At 49.3% G+C, this 25,479-nt stretch overlaps 1 protein-coding gene across 3 annotated transcripts in view; it reads right to left on the minus strand.

The window, feature by feature from the left end:
• SYTL3 (synaptotagmin like 3) overlaps positions 1-25,479 on the minus strand; it is a 93,492-nt gene that overhangs the window by 21,951 nt on the left and 46,062 nt on the right. For all 3 annotated transcript variants that reach the window (XM_036110074.2, XM_036110077.2, XM_036110076.2), the window contains 5 exons: positions 15,398-15,449; positions 13,725-13,794; positions 10,670-10,748; positions 6,799-6,923; positions 245-379 (listed from right to left, as the gene is read on the minus strand). In XM_036110074.2, the coding sequence (XP_035965967.1) occupies positions 245-379; positions 6,799-6,923; positions 10,670-10,748; positions 13,725-13,794; positions 15,398-15,449 (461 nt within the window). The remainder of the gene's footprint in view (positions 1-244; positions 380-6,798; positions 6,924-10,669; positions 10,749-13,724; positions 13,795-15,397; positions 15,450-25,479) is intronic.

Genomic DNA, 25,479 nt, shown 5'->3' on the forward strand with positions numbered 1-25,479 from the left:
AAAACTTCTCATCCAAAGATACCATTATTTATTATTAAATCTGTGTGTATAAAAAAAAAACCATCAAAGTATAGCCAGGTTTTCCCTGCTCTCAGTGTAGGGAAAATACTACCTCCAAGTTGTGTTGTCCTGGTCCAGTTCATCCCACAGGACGACACTTCCCTCCTACCCTTGCTTACCAACCCAACCTGACATCATGCTGACAGGCACGCATCATGGGTCCAGGGAATTAGATGAGACTCACGTGTCTCAAGCCTCCTGAGAATAAAGCGTTGGGAGCTGGCCTGGATGAGAGATCCTCTTGCTTCAAAACAGGGCTAGTAAGGCGTCTGGGACTCTCTTGATCGAGAGGTTTCAGAATATCCGGCACGCTTGCCTTCTGGAAAAGGAAACACAGAATTAATAATGGGGTCTGCGTCCCAGTGTGATTTTGTTCAAATGTGGTAACTACAACAAGCAGAGCCTGCATCTATGACCCGATGACACTCATTCGCAAACTTCTGGGTGCTGAGTAAGAGAGCACATTTCTGCTTGGATAAATGCACACACACACACCCGCGGGGCCCCGGCAGGCACCAGCAAGCACTGGGATATTCATGAGCAGTGGTGGGTGGATCACTTATGGAGTAATAAGTCTTAAAGAAGTTAAGTCCACATTTTGACCTTAATAAGGATCCCTGCATTAAATCACATGAAATCCAATATTTAGCCTATCAGTTTGAGCTCTAATGTGCTTATAAAAGAGGGAAAAATCAAAATGTCTCTTAATTTTATCAAAATACTTTAATAGTCAGTACCTCTTCTAGAATGTACACAGCTGTGCTTTCCAATGTGGTAGGTACTAGCTACGTGTGGCTAAATTTAAATTCCCATTCATTACAAGCAGATAAAGTCAATAATTTTGGCTCCTCTGTTGCACTAGACACATTTCAAATGCTCAGGAGCCACACGTGGCAGAGGTTAGAAACTCCCAAACACAACGCACAAGGTAGGAAACCTCTTCCTGGCTGAACTCACACGAAGTTTGTGAATCTAGACTTTAGGTTTTGGTGCCGGCTTGGAAGTGGGACTCAGAAATATAACATTTGCAGCGTAGTTGTAATTTTCAGGAGTGAAAGACTGAGAATATTAGCGAGCAAGTGAAAGAAGTGATTAGCTCCAGATTATTCTTACGGTTTGTGCTCTCGATCCCCAGAGCGCCAGCTCAGGTCCGTCCGACATTTGTTAAGCAACACTATCCCTGACCCACTGCTCTAAGTACTGGGGCGGAAAGGGGTGGACAGAGGAGAAGGGGAAGGAGAAGATGCACTGTCCGCCCTCCAGGGGTTCGCCTAGCTGGTCAGGAATAGATACACCACTGAAATGGAGTCACAAGCTATGTCACTGGAAAAGAGGGGAGGGAGAGCTGATGCAGAAGAGGGTGTTGGGATGATCTTTGGGGGAAGTATGACCTGAGTGGGAGGTTGAAGCCTGGCTGGGAAGAGACTCAAAGGTGGGGCATCACGAGTGGAGGTCCCATCATGAGGGTCAAGTATGGAGCATGTTCCTACACCTGCTAGCGCCCATGCAACCGCAGAGACTCAAGAGGCCAGACAGATTCCTGATGTGTCAGGTTGTCCAGAGAGCAGGTAGCTTGGGGACACCAAAGAGCTGGTCCAGGGGAGGAGACAGCAGGCTGGAAGAGTTGCAGATCCAAGGGGAGGATTTCAGGGATGAAGGATGTTCAAAGAGGAGAAAAGAGAATGAGAAAAGACTCACCTAAAATTAAAGAAATGCAGATTTTTTAAAAATTGCCTGTCAAATTAGCAAATATTAAAATAGAAAGTGTAACATTTAGTGCCAGCAAAAGTGCTGAAAAGCGGGTTACTCCACTTCTAGTGGTCTGGTAAACTGAGTCAACCCCAGAGGAGGGCAGTTTGGCAGCATGAATTATAAGCCCTAAAAAGTAGCTGTAAAAAATGATGATATATATGTATTGACATGGAAGGAATTAAAATATAACGTTAGAGGTTCTTAAGAAAGCAAATTACAAAAGCAGATGTGTGGCATGATGCCTTTTTTTAAAAGATTTATTTATTTATTTGAGAGAGAGTGAGTAGGAGGAGGGGCAGAGGGAGAGGGAGAGATCCCAGGCCGACTCCGTGCTGAGTGCGGAGCCTGATGCGGGGCTCAATCTCACGACCCTGAGAGCATGACCTGAGCCAAAACCAAGAGTCCGTTGCTTAACCGACTGAGCCACCAGGCGCCCCATGATGCCATTTTCATAAAGCGAGTGTCCATGCGTACTCCAAGTGACTGTCCTGGCTCAACGCTGTGCCTGCTTTTTCTTCTTCCCTTCCTCCTCCTCGTCTGTTTTCTAAATTCTCATTAGTGCATAGGCATGGGTATTATTATATATAAAAGCAATAAAATCATTTTTGTAATTAAAGAAAAGAATAGAATTCTGGTCAACTGTGCCAAAGGCAACAAAGTCACTGACGAGGATGATGTTCAAACTGGCCACATGCTCTTCAATCAGGGGTGCCTAGGGGCACCCCGGGGAACAGTGTCACACTGGCATGGGGAATGGACTGCACGGAAGCTAGGAGTGAACAGGAGAGAGGGCAAAGCAGGGCAAGTGCAGTGACAGCAAGAGCGGAGGATGTTTTCATGGATTTAGGCTGTGACAAAGAAATGGAAGAGCAGCTTGAAGGGAATCTTTCCAAAGATGCTGCTTCCTTTTTTTAAGGTGGGGAAGATCGGGGCATACTTGCAGGTTGAGGAGAAACGGAGACAGGAAAAGCGTGGAGCTGAAGGAGCAAGGTCCCAGAGGGGAGAGAGGAGGATGGACCCCGTGCCTGGGAAGGAACGTCCATTTCTGAGGCAGGAGGAAAGTTTTCCAGAGAAACTCCAAGTGGGAGGAAGTAGGAAGAATTAGTCAGAGGGTTCTCCTACCGCAAGGCCTCTACCCTCTGAGCACGTCAGGGGATGGCCTTGGAGAATGTGGAAGATGCCATTTGAAACAGCAAACAAGGCAGCCATCAGTCCAGCATAGAAAGAATAAAATGAGCTAAATATTAATATAAAGCGTTGTGACACCGAGGTGTTCAATAATCACTTAACTCCATTTTCCCTAAGGCAACATAGTTTTTAAATCATAAAAAAAAAATACTGATGACAGTTCTGAAAAGGAACAAAGAGAACTATCCTTATAACAGTGATCACATGGCAGGTCGAATTCATAGCCAGTGATGACTGTGCTTCTAAATATGTTAGGATTCTGGAAAACCTTTAATGAAGCTTAAGTGCAAATATACATATTTTGAAATTATTAGAAAAGTTGACACTATTCTGAAGAACATGCCTATTCTGACTAAGGAATCAACCTGAAATGTCGTGTTCAACTCTTCCCCAGTAAATTCAGAAGGGCCTGGATGACTTTGTCAGGTCCGTGCCATTAAAGGGCATCAAGACTCAAAGAGCAGCTTATCGACCTTGTGGAGACAGGCATTTTTTTTTTCCCCCTGTGATTTTTAATGTATTTCAATAACTATCTAGTTCGGGCCAGATTACAGAGAAAAATGATGGCCCCGAATGAGGTCTACTCTGCACGGAGTTAATAAGTTTAATATTCTATGCTGAAAGATCAATAAACATTAGGCTTGATTTGATCAAATTATGGACTCCCTGAAACCACACGATCTGTGCCTTTGGGATTTTTTTTTTTTTTTTTGCTGACCTTAAATAAGAGAAAGGGAGCGGTCGCTGCCACGCTGAGATTGCAGCTGAAGTATCAGAAAACCCCGGGGCTGGGCTTGGCCAACAGGCCATGCTCTGAGCAACATCAAATCCCAGCTGAGAGGGAGGCTGCCTCTCCTAGGACCATCCCAGGGCAGGGGAGGGCGGGGGCCGGAATCCACAGCCCTCAAGTCTGAGGACCAAGTGTTTGCACAGTTGAACCCAAGGCTGCTGCCTCCCCTCTTCTCCCCTGGCTGCTCAGCTTTGAGTGGGGCCAGCAGGTGCGGGGAGAGAAGGTAGGCAGGAGCGCCGCGCCCAGGGCCCGGTGGTTTCTTCAGATTTCAGACCTACGTGGGAAAACTTCACATAAAGGGGCATAGAATGAAAGAAAGGTTTCTTCCCCGCCTGCGTCCTTGTTCCCTCTCCTCAGAGATAGCCCCTCCCAAACCCTTCTTGGGTTTCCTTCCTGGTTAACAGGTGCGTGTCTTTACGGCCACTGTAGATCCGCCACATGTTAATAAGATGCGCAATAAAATCCCACGCGGATGCACAGGAGCTCGCAAAGGACGGGGAAGAGAAGTCACCTTTCAAGAGTCCTGGCCCAGATGCTGAAGGGAGGGTCTTTACAGGACATTTTCAGAACATGCCGCTCACACCTAATGGTCAGAGAAGCGAGCCTGAGCTGCTTTCTCAGTTACCAGCCCAGCGTCACCATGTGGTCTTAAGTTATCTGCTCTTTCTGTGCCTCAGCATAGCCACCTGCAAAGTGGGCACTGATGTCCCCTACTCCCAAAGGGCACCACGTCGTGTGCTTGATGTGGGCAAAATGCTCCCGAGTGCTCCAATGAAGATGTGAGTGTGACTTTTATGAGCTCACCAGCTAGGGCAGTGTAATTGCAGTCTGACAAATGTCCTATTTAAAGATGTACTCTTTATATTTCAACCCCGTAATTATTTAGCATTTATAGAGCAGGCCATGATTGCTGAGGACTTTATAAACATGTAGCTAAATTGCTCCTTAAAACAGCCATATCCTCAAGTAAGGTGGGGAGAGAGGATGCCTGCAAAAAGTAGAAAGCACGTCCTGCCAAGAGCATGGCAGCGAACCGGACGTGCATGGCGGAGTGTCTGCAGGATGGGTGCTCTTTGGCCATGGCCGTCCCTGGTCTTCCTCGCTTCTACCCTCAAGCTCCCTGGTCCCATTAGACAACCTTGCAATTACCCAGCAGGCCAACAACGGTGCCTGGTAACCTTAGTGAGAGTTAGCATCAGAGGGGCTTCATCTCAATTATTGTGGCCCTCATTTGTCCTCCTTACATGGGGCATAGAATGAGGAGGTTATGAGTATAGAATTTAGAACCATACAAACCTGGACCCTACTCCTGGCTCCACATTTAATTAGTTATCTATCCATCTATATCTATCTATCTATCTATCTGACAGGACGGTTACCCTATGGCTAAAGCTCAGGCTCTAGATCTTTACCATGGGAGTAACATTATCTATCTCAGTACTTTTGTAAGAATTAACACAGGGTCTCCTGAATGCGCACTAACTTATGCTCCATCTGCTGACCCAGGGACAGTGGCTGGGATGGTGTTTGTGTAGACCCCGGGGTGCCCACGGGAACGAACACTTGTTCGCACTTCGGAGTTTCAAAGACCTTCCGAATACATCTCACAAGCTCTAGATGCCTTTTCCTCAATCTAGGGAGTCCTAGGGGCGGCAGCAGCATCACCTGCTCACCCAACAGCTCCTCAGAAACTCATCGAAGACGCTGCATCTCACACCTGCCCCAAATCTCCTGATCAGCCTCTGCATATCGACAACATTCCCAAGTGACTCACACACACATTAAACTTGAGAACAGCTGCTCCAGAGTTCAGCCTCCAAAGCAAGACCGCCCACCACTTTCTGGTTATGTAACCCCGGCCATGTGACTTCGTCGCTCTAAGCCTCAGTTTCCCTAAATGCAAAACAGGGCCAAATGCAATCCATGGTTCATGGGATAGTGTGAGGATAAAATGAGATGATCCAGAGAAAGCCTTGAGTGGAGTCTGGCACATAGTAAGAAAGACTGGCAATTTAGATAGTATATTTAGATGGCTTAGGTAGCGATTTAGATACTGTATTATCTGGGGGATCTTTACAAGCGGCCTGCGCCTTGGGCAGAACGAGAATTATCCGCTTCATTTCGCCAAGAGCACATCGATGCTCAGGGAGTTCATGTGACATGCCCAAGGTAAAGGGTCATGGATGGAGGCAGAATCTGAAACCCTGAGATTGTGTGTGGAAGTTCCCGCAGGAGAGTGGGGCTAACCCCCTCCGCTTGCCAGAGCAGTCTATCTGGGGACATCCTGAGTGGAGCCCGCAGCTGCAGGAAGGGGCACCTACCCTGTCCAGCCAACCAGAGTGGTCCTATTGACCCTGTCAACAGCCAGGTGGTGGGACCTGCCCTAGCCAGGTCACCTCAGCTGGACCAGAATGCAGGTGTTCTGATTCTAAAGTCGCTTTCTCCCCTGTCCCAGCGCATGTGCTTCAGACTTGGTTAATCCTGGTGGAAGCCAGGCTAATTATTTCCTTAAAAGCCTTTATTAGGTGCGCTCTCTCCTGCAGCTTAGATGCCCGGAGAGCGCCTCCCTCGTGATTGCCGGGGGTCATGCAGCATTTATGTTTTTAGTGGTTTCTATCAGAGAGCAGGACAGATTTTAACTGGAGGTTGTTGCCAAGTAGAAAGGCCTCTTGACCCCCCATGAGGGAATCACCTGGCCCATCTCGGCCCTGCAGGTGGGCCCCTTGCCTTTGGGGTGGCCTTGAAGCCCGCAGGGAGTTCCGGCAGACACCCAGAAGTCCCAGGGGCTCGGGATTAGGCTGAAGCTTTTCCCTGCTCTCAACTATTTTCCAAATCGACCCTGAAATTTGACCATCATTTGGCCAGGCCTTCCCAATAGAGAGGAGTTTATAATTATGTTTTTTTTCAGAATGCTTAATGTGGTGCTATAAAATAAGAGGAAGACTAAATCTATAGAGGACATGGGTTGGCAGCGGCTCTCGGGGCGGCCTGGGCGCCTTCGGGAGTACCCTGGTGGTGACGTTGATAGCAGTGTCCGACTGGCTCCTCCTCTCCGTCTGGCCAGCACGCTGCCTGGGACCCGTGGCCCGGAGCTGCTTGTCAGAGGTCATGTCGTTCTGGGACTTGGAAAGCTCTAGAAAACAAATACAAGGGATGACAGGTGGGAGCGCACAGCTTTGACAGACTCGTGGGGCCCTCCTCTGGGAGCCCCTGCAACCACACCCCGAGGACCCCCCAAGGTCTCCCAAGGCGAGGCTTGCTGCGTGGGGAGGATGGCACATCCAACACCCAGCTCCAGGGCTGGGGGGAGCGTCCCCAGACACGGCGTGCTGGACACGGGCCACACCGCGTCGTGCACAGGACAGAAGAGCCGGATTCCCAAAAGGTGACCGCGTGGCCACGTGCTTCTGTGGGCAGAGAGCCACCGTCAGGGTGGGAGCGAGAAGGAGGTCTTCTGGACAGATTACCCTGCATCCTGGGCCACACACCACGAGCAGCCGGTTGTCCAAGCACAAAAAAGGCAACTTCACAAACCAGCCGGCTTTTTAGGGGTTCCTTACAAAGACTTATAACCAAATATCATCTCTTGGGACCCTTTGAAGAGAGGTGGAAGCACATTCAGGGTACCCCTATAATTATTTTAATAAGCAAATCCTGGAAATACAACTTGTTTTTGCAGTGTAATAGTGGCCGAGAATAAAGGTGAATAAAGTGAGAAGGAAGAAATCCATACCCAGAAGCGAGCAAACCACCTCAAAGATGATTTTGTCCCCCCAAAACGTCTTCCCTTTTCCCCGGGACCCTTGTCTCTCTCAAAGATGACCTTGAAACTATCTTTCGAGTAGCGCTCTCCAATAGATAATAATGTTGCTCACGTATGCCATTTCAAATTTTCTAGTAGCCTCATTTAAAAAAGAAACAGGTAAGACTGATTTTAACACTATGTTTCATGTAACACAATATACCCAAAATATTGTTAAAATATATAATCAATATGAAAATTAATGAAATTTTTAATTGGGTAATGGACACAGAATACATCCTAGTTTCTGGTGCACATTATGAAGTGATCACCCCACTAAGCCTACATCCTTCCCCATGTAAGATTGTTTCAATATTACTGTTTTCCCCGTGCTGTACAATTAATGAAATTTTTAACTTCTTTTTTTTTTTAACACTAAGTTTCTGGAATCTGGTGTGTATTTTACCCTTTTTTCGGGCAGGCCACATTTCAGGAGCCACCTGCTGTTAGCATACTGGACAGCCCGGCTCCAGAGCATCCTGCCTCCTGATCCGCTCCTCTAGATGCTGTTTCTTGCGTACCTCCTGCATGTGCTGCCAGGGCGTACGTCTGCAGAGCGTCTCTTTTCTCTAGAGGAGAACCTCCCCTGCCCCCCAAAACCTCGGGGCATTTTCCTTCCCACCAGGATGTGTGGGACCTCTCCTGTTGAGAGCACTACTGTCCACACTGCCCTCAGGTCTACCCTCCGGAAACCGCGGGGCATCTTTCCGCGCCCGGAAGCTGGCGGCGTCCCAGCACACACCAGACCCTCGAAGCTGACAGTGAACATGAACTCCTCATACGCCAAACCCCAGCCCCGCTACGAAGGGTGTGAGAGCCCCAGGAGGAGAAGCCCCCGCCTTGGGGGACGGTGGCCTCCCCCTGCCATCTGTATGGCACTCACCCCAAAGCCTGTGCCTTCATCTGGTCCATTTACGTGCACAGATGAGGCAGGTGGGGGTGCCTCCCAAGCGATTCAGCTTCTAAGGACTAGGCTCGGAATCGGCATTATCGGGTGAAAAGGAAAACTAACAGCAAGAAGCACAGAAGGGCCCTGAAGCGAAAATCAACGTTCTTATTCCTCCTCCCCTTCGAAGCAGGGCCAGGGTGCTGGAATCTCCTAGAAATGCAGCCATGATAAAAAGGGCTGGAATTGCTCATTTCTTCCAGCCAGATTGGCTTCCCTGGGCAACCTCAGCTGCCAGGGGTTGTAGCCCTGGGGCAGCTTCCCAAACTCTTTGGGCCAAGACCCCCTCCAGCCGTCCCCCCAGAGACCCCAGGTGACACCAGAAAGAGGCTGTCCTCTGTACCACTTCTGTAGGAAACAGGCCGCACCAAGGATCAAGAGGGACATGTGCCCACCAGCTGAGGACCTGAAGAAAAGGGAGTCAGCCCTACCCTGCTGCGCACCCTGAGGCAGAGACCGGATGAAGGGTCTGTAGTCTGTGCCCCTTCCCGAAGCCCCCGGAGCACCTGGGAGAGCCGGTGGGCAGACCATCCCTCCCACGGGCCCAGAAAGCTGGGTTTTTTCATCCCTGCCTCTGGGCTGAGGGTTTGGCATCCCATGAAGTACTAGAGCCTGAACAAACAGGGAGGGGGCGCAGGTTAAGGGGTTCAATCCATGTCCCATGGCAGAGACACGATGCTACTCTGCTCTTTGGAACCCCCCACCTCCACCCCCCAGGGATTAGCCCCAGCTCTCCACCTGGGTCTGCTGATTTATACGGATGGCATCATCATTACACTCAAGGTATTAAACTGGCAAGTCTCAAATGGGTGAGCCTGTCTCAGGCGGGGCTATGGGTATGTAAGCCATCCAAGCGTACCCGTGTGTGGGTCCCAGCATGCGTCGGAGGGCGTGTGACCTGGGACAAGATGAAACGTGTGTCCTGCCTCTCTGGGTGTCTGGCTGAGGGATTACCAGGTCAGAGTGAATGCTGAGGCAGGACTCCAGAATACGGCGGTGGGAGGGGATGCACAGAAGCCGCATGGATTTGGGTAGAGGCTGTGCTTCTAGAAAGAGACGCTGAGAAGTCTCGGCAATTAGAGCGGCAGCAGGAACAGAGCCAGGGGCTCAGAGTTCAAGCAGCTGTTACAGCTGGAAACCCATGTCCAAGGCTGGTGCACACAGAGGGCAGATGTCGTCTGAAAGCCAGGCAGACTAACGGGGTGACTTTAAACCTCCGAGCTCTGTTAGCAAGCAGGCGGCACGAAATTCGGCTGCTTCGTCTTTCTGAAGCAGAGGGGGACAGACTGTCTCATGAGACAGTCACCTTTCTGCTTGTCTGAAAAGTGGTGCTTTGATTTGAGTTGTCACGAGGCAGCTCAGAAGGGCTCGTGGGGAATATGGAGAACTAATTAAAATCAAGTAATAAGACTGTCTCAAGGCCAAGGGACAACACTGAGCCCATCCCTATGCACAGGCGTGGGTAGAAGCCAAACAGAAGCACCGTGAAAGGGAGTGGGTGCCCGAGACCCCCTGCCCCCCACCCCGGGACCGTCTCTCTGAGCACCTTTGCAGGCCTGCACAGGGGCTGTTCTCTGGGGTTTGCGGTTTAAGATCAACAGGGAAGAATATCTGAGCAGAAAGAACATTGAAAGAGGCAAGATTTTAAGCAGTGGTATTTCTGGGTCCCCTGCATCTGCAAATCACATGATTACTGCTCATTGAAGAAGATAAACTGACCAAGACGGAAAGAAGAACGGACAAGCAGTTCCGTGCAAACGACAGACACTGGGCCATGCCCGGCGGGAGAGCTCGCTCCCAGATCTCATTCACTGGAGCCGTCCCACCCCCCGTCTTTGTGGGGCCGTGGGAGAGGCTGCAGCACCTGCCCGCACTGGTCCGAGCCGGCTCCTTCCCACCACGTGCTGAGCTCTGCCAGGTTTGGGCAGCAGTGGGGGTAAACTGAGCCAGTCCAGGGGGCCGAAGGGGGTCTCCTCTGCCCCCAGGAGACCAGAGGCCTGCTCTGCAGGTGGAGGGGTGAAGGGCCAGGGCTGTGGCTCTCCCCAGGAGCTGGAGACAGAGGTCCCCTTCCCGGTGGGCTTGGCTGGTCTGGCTGGTGGTGGGGAGAACACATGGAGAGGCATCCACTTACTTTTCATGTGGGTGGTAACAGACAGAAACAAATTTTCCACGGATTTATTAAATCCTTTAAACTGACCAAGTTCCTGTAACTAAAACAGACAGAGGAGAGAGAACGAGAGTTATATTTGGAGACTCGTGTCTGCCCCAGCAGCCTGCAGGCTGCTGCCCCCCAAACACTGGCAGGTGTGAGCAGAGTGCACGGGCTCCAGGTGCGTGCGGGTGTGTGTGCATGCAGGTGTGTGTGCGTGCATGTCGGGAGAGGGGACCCTCTTACTCAGCCTCTTTCCTCTGAGGTTTGACACCCCATTTCAGGAAGGGGCAGCAGCAGCAGGGTAACATGGTAACAACTACATCCTAGGAATAATGACCGACATTTCTCTGGCTCAGGCCATGCTCGGGTAGACTCCTGCTTCCTTAGCCAGCTCTTGTATGACCCACCCCAACCCCACACAGAGCAGATGCCAACACGGCAAGGGGCACAGGACACAGTGGCCCATGGTGGTACCAGGCTCAGAGCACCAGCCTGGAGCCAAGGAGTTAGTTCTACCCCTCTAAGCAGGAGAGAGAAGAAAGAGGAAGCAAAAATGACAGAAAGTAGGTCACTTTTCCCTTCAAGTCCCATCCCTCCATCCCTCCCCATCCCCATCCCTCCTTTCATCCACCCCTCCATCCATCCATCCATCCATCCATCCCTCCATCCACTCCTCCATCCATCCATCCACCCCTCCGTCCATCCATCCCTCCATCCATACACCCCTCCATCCACCCTTCTGTCCATCTTCCCATCTACCCATCGATTCCTCCATCCATCCACCCCTCCATCCATCCATCCATCCATCATCCACCCATCCATCCCTCCATCCCTCCATTCCTCCATACACCCCTCCATCCACCCCTCCATCCATCATCCACCCCTCCGTCCATCCATCCCTCCATCCATACATCCCTCCATCCACCCCTCCATCCATCCATCCACCCCTCTGTCAATCTTCCCATCTATCCATCCACCCCTCCATCCATCCATCCACCCCTCCGTCCATCCATCCACCCCTCCATCCATCCATCCACCCCTCCGTCCATCCATCCCTCCATCCATACACCCCTCCATCCACCCTTCTGTCCATCTTCCCATCTATCCATCGATTCCTCCATCCATCCACCCCTCCATCCATCCATCATCCATCCATCCATCCCTCCATCCATACATCCCTCCATACACCCCTCCATCCACCCCTCCATCCATCCATCCACCCCTCCGTCCATCCATCCACCCCTCCGTCCATCCATCCATCCCTCCATCCATACACCCCTCCACCCACCCCTCCATCCATCCATCCATCTATCTGTCATCCATCTGTCCATCCATCCATCCACCTGTCCATCCATCTGTCCGTCCCTCCCTCCATCCTTCCATCCATCCATTCCTCCATCCATACACGCCTCCATACACCCCTCCATCTATCCATCCTTCCATCCATACACCCCTCCATCCATCCATTCCTCCATCCATACACCCCTCCATCCATACACCCCTCCATCTATCCATCCATCTACCCGTCATCCATCCATCCATCCATCCATCCCTCCATCCACACACCCTGCCTCATCCACCCCTCCATCCATCCATCCACCCCTCTGTCCATCCATCTATCCTCCATCCATCCATCCCTCCATTCATATACCCCTCCATCCATACACCCCTCCATCCATCCATCATCTATCTGTCATCCATCCATCCATCTGTCCATCCATCTATCCATTCCTCCCTCCACCTTTCCAACCATCCATCCCTCCATCTAACTATTCATCCCTCTATTCATCCCACCCTCCCTCTCTCTACCCACTCTTCTCTCCCTCTATCCCTCCATCCATCCATCCCTCCCTCCATCAGTCCCCCCATCCACCTCTTCCTCCATCCATCCCTCCCTCCTTCCCTGCTTCCCTCCATCCCTCCCTCCTATCCCTCCCGCCCTACATCCTTCTATCCATCCATCCATCCCTCCATCCATCCATCGATCCAGGAAATATGTCTTGAGCACATCCCTGCTGGGACAACTTCAGAGGATTTAGAATCTCAAGGAGAAAGTGGAGCAGAATTTTGAAGGTCATTCCAGGGACTCAGTTTGAAACTGGAAAAAGAATAAATATACTCTCTTTCTCACTAGCATATGAACATGAACATGCCTTTCTATGTACAGATATAGTTACTCTCTTTAATTCACAGAATAATAATAATGAAAATAATCAAGACCATGTGTTTTCATGGCACTTTACAGTTTCTAAGTACCAGCACAGACATTATTTCATTAGTTTCTCACACCAGCCTTGGGAAGCAAGCCAGAGGAGTATAACTATTTCCATCTCCCAAGTGGGAATCCAGGTAACTTCTCTAAGATGACACCACTAATTTCTGTGGACAGAAATGGTCCTGGCCTATTTTATGTTAGCATCTATAAATACTCAAAAGGTACACACACACACACACACACACACACACACACCCCAGGCACTCCCACACCTATGAATCACACACCTGTGAATCAACCTGTATTTATTTCTCTTCACATCCCCAGAGACCCCCAACACACTGCAGCCTATTCAGACCCCCACACTCAAGAGCGCAGCGCACAGATAGGGAAGACAGCCAACAAAATGACAAGAGTAAAGTGGTAGGGGCTGGATGTGGGGCACAGGCAGGGATGTGGGTGCAGGTGGGGATGTGGGGTGCAGGTGGGGACAGAGAGTGCAGGTGAGGACGTGGGGCACAGGCAGGGATGTGGAGCACAGGTGAGGATGTGGGGTGCAGGTGAGGATGGGGGTGCAAACAGAAGGTGAGTCATTGTTAATGCAGATGATCCCATGGCCCCCAAAGCATAGTGGGAGCACAGACACTGGGCAGGCCCAGCACTCTGGCCTCCATTCTCTGCCTCCCTCCATGGCCTGCTTCTGCTACACATGGATCCCTTTGCTCCGACAACCTTGGCCCAACCTCTCAGACCCCGTTCTTCCTCTACCTCTCTCCCACTGCCCCTTCCCCAGGGAGGCACACAGAACAGACACATTACCCTGTTTGAGCTGCTACTGCACTGGCTTTCGCTCAGAGGAGGTGGGGTAGGAGGAACCACAGAAATTTTGCTGCAAAGGAAAAATACAGGAATAAGAAACGGGTTATGAATGATCCAACGATTAGTCTTACAAATGCATGGGACTCGCCATCATCCTCTCGTTCAAGTTCTCTGACTTTTTTTTTTTTTTTGCTTTTTGCTTTTTGCTTTTACTTCCTCATGTTTTAGAAGAGGATCCAGCGGCCCTGCATGGATCTGCTCCTCTAGGCAGGGTGTAATTTCCTGGTATCGGGATGCGGCAAATGAGCACCGAGCTGCCCCGTGCCCAAGCCTTGTGTGCCGCGCATGTTGTCTAAAGTAGCGCGGCCGCTCCAGAGCCCAGAACAGGTGTGTGTCCCCCGTGGCCGTGTGCGTTCTCTCAGCAGAAATCCCAACAGAAGTGCCCAAAACGCCATGCCAAAATCAAGCATGAGAGGAATCAGAAGTTGATGGGGGAGGGGCACTGGGGTGGCTCAGTCGTTTAGGCATCTGCCTTCAGCTCAGTTCATGATCCCAGGGTGTTGTGATTGAGTCCCTCTGCCTCTCCCCCCTGCTCATGCCTGCTCACTCACTCTCTCTCTCTCAAATAAATAAATAAAATCTTAAAAAAAAAGAAGAAAAAGAAGTTGATGGGGGAGTAAAAAAAAAGAAAAATGAAGTCCCAAGACTGGAAAATCTCATAATGGGCCAAAAAAAAAAAAAAAGCCGGGTGGGGAGCTTTCAGTAATACTTTAATTTATTTGGTGCAATCAGGTGCGTGAATTGTTGCTAGCTCCAAGAGTGCTAGGTGTTTAGGATTTTGTATCAAGAAGTTAGATCTCGGGCGCCTGGGTGGCTCAGTCAGTTAAGGGACTGCCTTCAGCTCAGGTCATGATCCTGGAGTCCCAGGATCTAGTCCCACATCGGGCTCCCTGCTCAGCAGGGAGTCTGCTTCTCCCTCTGACCCTTCTCTCCCTCATGTGCTCTCTCTCTCTCTCATTCTCACTCTCTCAAATAAATAAATAAAATCTTAAAAAAAAAAAAAAAGTCAGATCTCCGGGTGCCTGGGTGGCTCAGTCAGTTAAGCGTCTGCCTTCAGTTCGGGTCATGATCCTGGGGTCCTGGGAGCAAGCACCTCCGGCTCCTTGCTCTGCAGGGAGCCTGCTTCTCCCTCTCCCCTGCTTGTGCTCTCTCTCAAATAAATAAATAAAATCTTAAAAAAAAAAAAAGAAGTTAGCATCTCGCAGACATGCCTCACTGCTGCCAGTTTTATTCCACGGATGTCTGAGGAGTCAGGCACTGGGCATGATGTTGGAGATACGAATGATTCATAAAAGCAAATGCCTGGTTCAGAATTTCATTTAAAATGCCCTCAAAAATAATATTTCATTTTCGTACCACATTTCAGGAGAATTTAGGAAATAAAACCTTTAGTGAGAAACTGCTCTGCTAGCTCCCAAGAAGGCCCTTCATAAGAATCTGGAAAGATCTCTGTTTCAATCTTTTCCAGGCACTTTATCATTAAAAAAAAAAAAAAAAAGTCACATTCCAGAGCAGCCACGTCTGAAAGTCAGGAGATCTAGAAGTTCTTTCAGCGTCCTTTTCTCCCCAGGCCAGGGGAGGGCCAGGACGGTCTGCCCTCGTACAGCACTCACCTCAGCTCCTGATAAGATTGCAAGAGCTTTGCTCCGGCTGTCCCGTGTTTGCCTGGAAGAGATATCAGCAAAGGTCATTCATTAGTAAGAAGACAACCTTGGTGATGCAAACACAGGAAGCAATCAATTAAAATTATTATTTTTCTAATACCACTTCTTGCAATTAAAAAGTAAAAGACCATCTTGGGGTGATAGAAATGCTCTAAAGTTCGACTGTGGTGATGGTCACACAACTCCGTAAATTTGCTAAAAACAAATTATATAATATGTTAAAAAACAGATGATGTTTATGCTCTATAAACTACAACCACAAAAGTTGTTAAAAATGCAGACATAAACACATACATACACATAATTGCTGGGAACGACTGCTTTTATTAAGAGTTGACGTAGGGTTAGATTTTCTAAATCTGGAAAATCTGAAAAGCAGTCCAAGCTTCCAAGCTTCCATTTGTCCTTTGGAAACATTTAATAATAGCATGACTATATTCCTTTAAACATTCCTTGTTATGGGGATTAAATTAATCTGTTAAAAAATGTAATCTCCTTATTTCTAGTTGAAGAAGCTAATAATTTCCTAAATAAGACCGCTTCTGATATAGTACTCTTTTTGTTTCGAGGCAAGGGGATTTTATGATGTATTAAGACCCCAAAAATAGAACTCTCCATAGTTCTGTGAACACAGTGTTTCCTGGCCCAGTGCATAGGAAGAGGTTAGTCTGCCCAGCCCGCCTCCACCCTGCCCGACACAGGGCTGGGAGCCACCAAGCCTGCCATGCTGTCTAGCGCCCGTGGGGTGTGTGTGAAGGTTTTAATCCACCCCCAAGAAAGACTGACATACATATTCACATCACCTCCATCAGAGGAGAAGCAGGGCAGGGAGGACTTTGGGGGAGGGGGGCGGGAGGCAAGCGGCTCTGATATCAAGGCCCGAACCCTAAAGCCAGGAGGAAGCTGACCCCCAGGGGAGGGGTTCCTAACTGGAGCCGGCCTCAGGGAGTGTGTGAGCCCCGAACTCACACGTCAAGCTCTGAGTCTCCCTGTCTGTGTGCATTTGGGGGCGGGGGTCGATGATGGTGTTCGCCAGATTCTCGAAGGCGTCGGTGAGCCCTCCCCCGCCCCCACTAAGGCTGCTCTAAGGCGGATCAGAAAGGCAGCCCCACAGGCCAAGAGGGGCACCTGCAGAACCGGCCTGAGACGGGTGAAAGCCCACGCCCGAGGAGCCGCTGGAAAGAAAACCGCGAGGCCAGAAGAAAAAGAGAACGGCCCTAACTGCTTCACGGTCGGTTGTCATGAAAGCAGAGAAAAGCAAGGCAAAGAAAAAGAAAAACTAGAGACACTGTGTATCCAGGGTGTCCTGGGTGAAAAGGCAGACCCCAACAGGGGACAGCGAGTTCGGAGCCCTCCTGGGGGTCGGCGGGTGCGCTCACCGCTCACCGCGGCTTGGGGCTCCCTTCCCGCCCGCCTGTCTGCTCAGACGCTCAGCATCTTGTCCCTGGATTGTGGTGACAGTGTCCCCAAGGCACAGCCACCAGGCACAGAGCACCCCCCCATCGATGCTATCGTTCTACTGCCGAAAGCTCTTCAGTGACCCCTTACTGCCATTGCCCAAAGTCCAAGCCCCATGCAGCGTCCCGGGGCCTCCACACGCGCCCCTGGCGCCCCTTCTCCGGCCCGGCTTCCCTGCCTGCATAGACATTGTCTACTTACTCCCACTTACCCCCACCTCACCTCCTAGCGCCCACTGCCTGGGCATTTCTACCTCAGGCCCCTACCTCCATCTTCAGCTTCAGCTTAGTCCCCCGACACCCCATTTCCCAATACCCCTCCTGAGGTCCCAGCGAAGGCCTGGCCACAAACGGCTCTCTGCTGCCCCCTGCTGGCCGCATCGGGCCTGGCCGGCCGCGCTGTGGGCTCCGCAAACCCCCTCCGGAGAGACAAGTATTCTGGGCTCTACACAGTCTCTGTCCTCGGCAGCTGTGACAGCAGCCATGCACAGTATTAGGGTCGCTGGAGGGGAGGCGGGGGGATGGGATACCTGGGTGATGGGCACTGGGGAGGGCACGTGACGGAATGCGCACTGGGGGTTACGTGCGGCTGATGAATCACCCAACTCCACCTCTGAAACTAGTAACACACTGTATGTTAGTTAACTGAATTTAAATAAAATTTTAAAATAAAATTAAAAAAAAAATAGGGCGCCTGGGTGGCTCAGATGGTTGAGCGTCTGCCTTCGGCTCAGGTCATGATCCCAGGGTCCTGGGATCGAGTCCCGCATCGGGCTCCCTGCTTCTCCCTCTGCCTCTCTCTCTCTCTGTCTCTTATGAATAAATAAAATCTTTAAAAAAAATTTAAATTAAATTAAATTAAATTAAATTAAAAAAATAAAGAGTGGGCATGTCTGTGCCCCAATAAAACTTGATGGACACTGAAATTTGAATTTCATGGCTTTTTTACAGGTTACAACTATTTTGACAACTCCAAAATGTAAAACTCATTCTTAACTCACAGGACATAGAAAAACGGGCAGAAGGACAGGTTTGGCCCTCGGGTCCTACTGCACCCCCATATCGTTGCTACTCCAAGTGTGGGCAGCACTGCAGTCCCAGCTGGGAGCTTGTCAACAATGCCGAGTCCCGGGCCCAGCCCCGCTGCACAGAATCGAGGTCCGTTCGCTGAAGTTTGGGAAGCGCTGCCCTGTTTATTTCCATGTTGCTTCCTCCTCTATTCCCTCACTTGTTTCTTATCAGAGGCTTCCTTCAAAAGCCCTACTGACTTTTCGTTAACATAACAATGCACGTCACAGGGGCGCCTGGGTGGCTCAGCCCTGGGCTCGACTGTTGATCTCGGCTCAGGTCACCATCTCAGGGTCGTGGGACTGAGCCCCACATTGGGCTCCACGCTCGGCACAGAGTTGGCCTGAGATTCTCTCCCTCCGCCTCTCCTCCCCCTGCTCCATCTCACACTCTCTCTCTCCAAAAAAAATAAAATAACCATGCATGTAACCACAGGGAGGAAACGCGGAGAAAAGGATGCCCTCCCAGGCGTCCTGAGAGGTGGGGTGTCTGAAGCAGGGGCCCCGCTGTGCCGCTCTGGCTGCCTCGTTGGGCCAGAGGCTGGCGGAGGAGCAGCTGTGGGTCGGCGGAGTCCAGGCTCCCAGAGCACGTTCGAGAAGGCGCGGCCACCGTTGGTCAGCAGCAGACTGCACTGCGCCAGGCGCAGGGCTCCACGGGCCTTTGCTTCTCGGGTTGTCTCCAGGTGTCGTCTCAATTTTATCAACGAAAACTGAGGCCCGGGGACATTTTGTAATGACAAAATACATACAAATGACAAACCTGCCTTTCGTACCATGACTTGCCTACAAAGCTGGACACGCACAAGGGGGGAGCGGTGACTGGTACGCGGGGGTCTCCCATTCTCTCTACTTTCCTCACGAGGGAAAATGTTCATAATAAAAAGCAAGGGGAGAAACAACCACTTATAAACCAATGGCCAACGCCCAGAAAATGCTGAGATTCTTCATTTTAGACATGCTTTCTATTTGTCCTGTGTATCTCAGGCCACGTAAATCAAGGGACCAAGCCCGGGGTTGCACCGGGGTTGGGGCATCCAGCCCTGGGTGTGAGCACCGTCCCTGCCCCTCTCGGGCTCCCCTTTCTCTCCTCGCCTGCCCCCTCCCCCCTGCAGCCCCCCCACCCAGAGCACAGGAGAAGCTGTCCTTGGCTTGCAGCTCCGTCTATGTGGATACGACAAGTTGTTCTGTGAATGAACTTCCTTGACCAGCATCCAAGGCTGCTATGCGTTGAGTTGTATCCCCTGAAAAGACATGTTGAAGTCCTAATCTTTTTTTTTTAAGATTTATTTATTTATTTTAGAGAGAGCGCGAACAGGCGTGAGAAGTGGGGAGGGACAGAGGGAGAGAATTTCAAGCAGACTCCCCGCCGAGCACGGAGTTCAGCACGGGGCTCAATCCCACAACCCTGAGATCATGATCTGAGCCAAAATCAAGAGTCAGACGCTTAACCGACTGAGCCACCTGGGTGCCCCGAAGTCCTAAGCTTTAGCACCTGTGACTGTGACCTTATTTGGAGAGTCTTGGCGGAGCAAGCTAGGGGGGGTCGTTGGGATGGGCCCTAACACAATATGACTGGTGTCCTTATAAAAAGGGAAAATCTGGACACAGAGGTAGACACGCACACAGGGAAGAGGACGTGAACACGGCCATGTGACAACAGAAGCAGAGACTGGAGTGATGTGTCCACAAGCCAACGGTTGCCAAGGATGGCGGAGAAGCAACCGAGCTATGAGAGGCGGGAAAGACCCTCCGCTGGCGCTGGCAGGGGCAGCGTGGTCCCCCGACCCTGGATTTTGGACTTGCAGCCCCCAGAACAGTGAGCCAGCAACACACTTCCGCTGGTCGGAGCCGCCAGTACTTTCCAGGGCTAGTTCCAGCAGCCCCACAGAAGGGCCTACAGGGTCCTCTGTGCTTCCGTCCCTGCATGCCTCTCCGGGGTCTCCTTCTGCCATTCAGAGTATGTACCCCCGTCCCATTCGGAGGTGCTGGTGAAGATGCCCGGTGCCCACTGGACTCTCCTCTTCCATGCTCCTTGCTCATGTGCCCCTGGCTGCCAGTGGTTTATCCTCCGGGACCCGAGCTGTCCTCACACACTGCCGTGCACACTTCTCTACCAGTCCTCTGGCTTCGCTGTCATCGTGTGCATCTGTGTTGGTCTCCCCGGCCAGGCGGAGAGCACCCCGAGGACACAGGTCTCCTCTTACGCCTGTTGGTGTCACCAGCACCAGCAGAGTATGTCGTGCGGGGGTGGGGGTTACAAATACAACAACAGCGACCAGAACTATTTTAACACAAAGCATTACCTCCTCATGTGAACCGTACGACCAAATATGTATGAAAAGGTCATCGGGGCACCTGTGGCGCAGTCGGTTAAGCGTCCGACTCTGATTTCGGCACAGGTCGTGATCTCAGGGTCGTGAGATCGAGCCCCACGTAAGGCTGTGTGCTCAGCGGGGAGTCTGCTTGAGATTCTCTCTCCCTCTGCCCCTCCCCACTTCTCACGCTTGTTCGCGCTCTCTCTCTAAAATAAATAAATAAATCTTTAAAAAAAAAAAAAAAGAAGGTCACTATTTTTTCATGACCTGGCTTACATGTGACTCACCCATTCGTCCACATCCACCGTGTCGAAAGCACGGGAGCACTTCACAGAGATAAGGAAGACACAAGCTCTGCTCCCACCCAGGAGCTCCCGGTCCTGTACGGATCCGTGCACACCACGGAGCACAGCTGCGGTTTCTAGATCCAAACCCGTCCTGCATCTGGCACACATGTCTGTGACAAGTCATTATCTATCTATGGACTACTTCTCGATCGAAAAAGAATAGGGATGAGGTACCTCATTTCAGGCGCTCACAAAAATTACAGAACGGATGCTCATCTTAGCCAGGCTCCATTGTCACGCGGGGTGAGCGAGCTCACTGCACACTCGCTGCAACCTACCAGTGCCCTGGAGGACAGGCCCTGCTACCCGGACTCTTCCCACTCAGGTGACGCGGGCCCAGAGCAGCCTCAGTGCAACGCAGCCAAACAGCAAATCATCTTGTCCGGTGGCCAAGCAGCCTCATGTCCTGAACTCTGGGACCTGTGTGTTATTCTTCTTCCAAGACATCACCATTAACCTCCCCTGCTAGACCGTAAGGCCCCACAGCAGCCCTTTGTTAGAGAAGTCCTACACAACCGTACAGCCATGTGGGATCCAGCTGGGGAGCTAACAGACCATCAAACAGGAGGGTGGCCTGACCCGTGACCACCTGTCTGCTGGTGCCCCTGGAGGGGAAGCAGCATCCCAGGTAGGAAACCACACTCTAGAATGCCAGGTGTGACCCAAAGCAAAAGACAGGTGGGGCGACCCCACATAGAGCCTCCCTGTGAACAACACAAACGTGCCCCTTCCTCAAGCTAATTTTGTCTACCCCTAGGAGTTGGTTGTAATATATGGATTTTGTTAGAACAACACAGTTTGCTGATTCTTCCAGAAAAATCATCATAATAAACACACAAGTCTTGGATGTCTATGATGTGAACTGTGCCCCCTGAGAGGTGGCTCCCTAGTACAGTGCTCAACCTGCTCAACTGTATGTGACAGTCCTAATAGTTGGTCCACACTGGTGCTTGAGTATCCTCGAAATTCTAGAAAAGATGAATAAAACCAGGAGTTGAAAATAAACAAACAAATCAATCAATCAATCAATCAAACCAGGATTTGCAGGGGGTATTGGACAATTACGGTGTGTTTTAGGACTTTTTTCTTTAATAGGAAAGAAAAAAATCCCTAGAACAATAAAGTTTTAAACCAATTTTTTTGGCTCACATACATAAAATGGAAAATGTCTCAAAAAATTTGACCTAGAAATCCCTCAGCATATAATCATCATATCCTGTCATAAATGGTTTTGGAGTAGAATCCAGAGCCATTTTAAAATATATTTTAGTCCTTAGAGAAGCTCTGAGCTTAAAGCAGTGGGGCTAAGGATGATTTCATCCTGCCCCAGGATGAAAGAAGATAAAGTGCACAACTGTGAATCAGCAACTAATGCCTTCCAGGAGAACAAAAATTAATAATAGTCGATTTATAATCCTGTTGGCAGAAAATATCTCTCAGCCAGTGTCCTTCTGCTACGAGACATTACTCTTCTGCTTAGTCGCAAGAGAGAAAGATAATTTTTTCTCCTTAATTAAGCTCCCTATATTCTATCAGCAGAAATTCTGGATGGCTTCCACGTTAATAATAGTCACCAGGAGCTGGGCAGTAACTCTTCCACAAAGATACGCCTCGGGCTGACAGAACAACCAGCCAGGCTTGTTGAGGACCTGGGGACAACAGAATATAGACTGCCTTCCTGCGTCCTTTGATTTTCTCTAAAAATTGACTGTAGGGTTTAGGAGTTCTCTTTCCTAAAGAATTTGGATATTAATCCCTTATCAGATATGTGATTTGCAAATATTTTCTTCCCTTCCATGGGTCGCCTTTTTACTCTGTTGACAGCGTCCTTTGATGCATAAGCTTTTCATTTTGATGTAGCCTCATTTGCCCATTTTCCTTCTGGTGCCTGGGCCTTTGGCATCACATCTGAGAAATCATCGTCAAAGCCAATGTCATCTTTCCCTCTGTGTTTTTCTTCTAAGAGCTTTATAGTTTTAGGTCTGTTGTCCATTTTGAGTTAATTTCTTTCATCTGTGAATATCCAGTTTTTCTGGCACCATTTATTAAAAAGACTGATCCTTCCCCCTTGAATGATATTGGCACCCTTGTTGGAAGTCATTTGACCACATATGCAAGAGTTTCTTCTGGGTTCTCTAGGCCATTCCATTGGCCTCTCTGCCTGTTCCCATGCCCATGCCACAGCATTTGGATTATTGTAGCTTTGTAGTAAGTTTGGAAATCGGGAAGTGTGAGTCTTCTGGCTTTCTTCTTCTTTATCCAGAAACAAACAAAATAACCCAATTTTTCAAATGGGCATGGGACTTCAATAGACAAGAAAATACACAAATGGCCAATAAGTATATGAAAAGATGTTCAGCATCACTAATCATTAGGGAAATGCAAATGGAAACCCCAATGATACAGCCATTATGGAAAACAGTGTGGAGATTCCTCCAAAAAAATTAAAAATGGAACTACCATATGATCTAGCAATCCCACACTGGGTATATATCCGAAGGAGATGAAATAACTATCTCAAAGATATAGCTGCACTCCCATGTTCACGGCAACATTGTTCACACTAGCCAAGACATGGAAACAACCTAGGTGTCCTTCAACTGATGAATGGTTAAAGAAAATGTGGTATATATTAGAAAGGAATATTGGGGTACCTGGGTGGCTCAGTTGGTTAAGCTTCTGCCTTCGGCTCAGGTCATGATCCCAGGGTCCTGGGATCGAGTCCCACATCGGGCTCCCTGCTCGGCAGGGAGTCTGCTTCTCCTTTTACCCCTCCCCCCTGCTCGTGCTCTCACTGTCTCTCATGCTCTCTCTCTCAAATTAAAAAAAAAAAATTAAAAATAAATATTTTTTTAAAAGGGAATATTATTCAGCCATAAAAAGGAAGAAATCCTGCCATTTGCAACAACATGGATGGACCTTGAAGGCATTATGTTAAGTGAATAAGTCAGACAGAAAAAGACAAACACTGTATGATGTCACTTACATGTGGAATCTAAAAACACTGAACTCAGAACAGAGAGTAGAATGGTAGTTACCAGGGGTTGGGGGCAGGGGAAATGGGGAGATATTGGTCAAAGGGTACAAACTTTCAGTTATAAGATGAATAAGTTCTGGGAATCTAATATATATAGTCACATGGTGATCACAGTTTGCCATACCATATTGTGACTTATAAGTTGTTATGAGAGCAGACTGTTAATGTTCTCGCCATAACAATGGCAAAATGATAATTGTGTGAGGTGAAAGATGTGTTAATAAACCTTATGTGGTAAATGTTTTGCAATACTTGTGTGTATCAAATCATCAAAACAAAATCCATACACAGAATAGAATAAATGTCAGGCTAGTAGATGCCTAATAAATACTGAGGGAATGAGGTAAAAGAAAAAAAAAAACACAATGAAATACTACTTCATGCCCATTAGAATGGCTATTATTTAAAAAAAAAACAAAACAGAAAATAACAAGTATCCACATGGATACGGAGAAGCTGGAACCCTGCACGTTGCTCGTGGAACATAAAATGGGCGGCCACTGCAGAAAACAGTATGGTGGTCACTCAAGACATGAAATACAGAACTACCACGTGACCCAGCAACGCCACGTCTGGGTATAAACACAAAAGAACTGACAGCAGGAACTTAAACAGGTATTTGCACGCCCATGTTCATGGCCACACTGGTCACGACAGCCAAAATGTGGAAACCACCCAAGTACCCCCACCCCCGGGGGATGAAAGGATAAACAAAATGCAGTAGATACACACAATGGAATTTCATTTGGTCTTAAAAAGGAAGAAAATTCTGACACATGCTACCACATGGATGGACCCTGAAGACATCATAAGTGAAATAAGAAAGACATGAAAGGACAAATGGACTATGTTTCCATTTACACGGGGTACCTAGCGTGGTCCACCTCATAGAGCCAGAAAGCAGAATGGCAGTCACCGGGGCTGGCTGGGAGGGAGGACTGGACAGTTAGCATTTAATGGCAAAGAGAGATTCGGCTTTGCAAGATGAAAAAGTCCTGGAGACGGATGGTGGTGATGGTTGTACAACACTGTGAACGTGCTTGGTGTGGCTGAACTCTACACTCACAAATGGTTAAAATGGTGAATTTTATGGTATGTCTATTCTACTGCAATAAAATGATGAGCATGGAGTTCTTAAATACAAAATGATTTCTCAATTAAATATGTAGGGGTCTAGTCTTTTCAAAAAATGTATTCACACAAGGAGATAGCTTAACGTCCAATGGTCAAGATACTCCCTAGAAACTACCCTAACCAATAATTTGGTCTCAACATATGAACACATGGATTCTTAACTCAGAAATTCTACTCAGTTCAATGATTTTACCTTGGTTTCCCATTCTGTTCATAAGCAGGGAAATAATGATGCTCACCAAATGCCATCACATTACCTGCCTATCACGCAGAGCTGGGACCAGCAAACTTTCTGCAAAGGGTCAAGTTAAAAAAGTGTAGGCTTTGCCAGACATACGATCTCTGTTGCAACCGCTCGACCATTGTACTGCAAAGTTGGCCATAGACAGAAAGGAGCGAGCATGGCTGTGTTCCAATAAAACTTTATACAAACAGCTGGTGGGCCACATTTGGGCTGCGTGCTGTAGTTTGCCAACCCCCAACGGAGCAGGGAGTATTAAGTAAAATAAAACACTGACTAGCCTAATAACTAGCCCATGTAATCACGGTTTCCCCTCCATGTTAAAAGCAATGGATCAAAATAGGGAGGTAGTCATGACAACTCAGGACCAAAAATGTAAACTGCCGAGGGTGGTCTCATCCTGGAGGGCAGTGGAGAGGGTGCAGAGGACAGT

Source organism: Halichoerus grypus, chromosome 9 (assembly GCF_964656455.1).
Source record: "Halichoerus grypus chromosome 9, mHalGry1.hap1.1, whole genome shotgun sequence".
NCBI lineage: Eukaryota > Metazoa > Chordata > Mammalia > Carnivora > Phocidae > Halichoerus > Halichoerus grypus.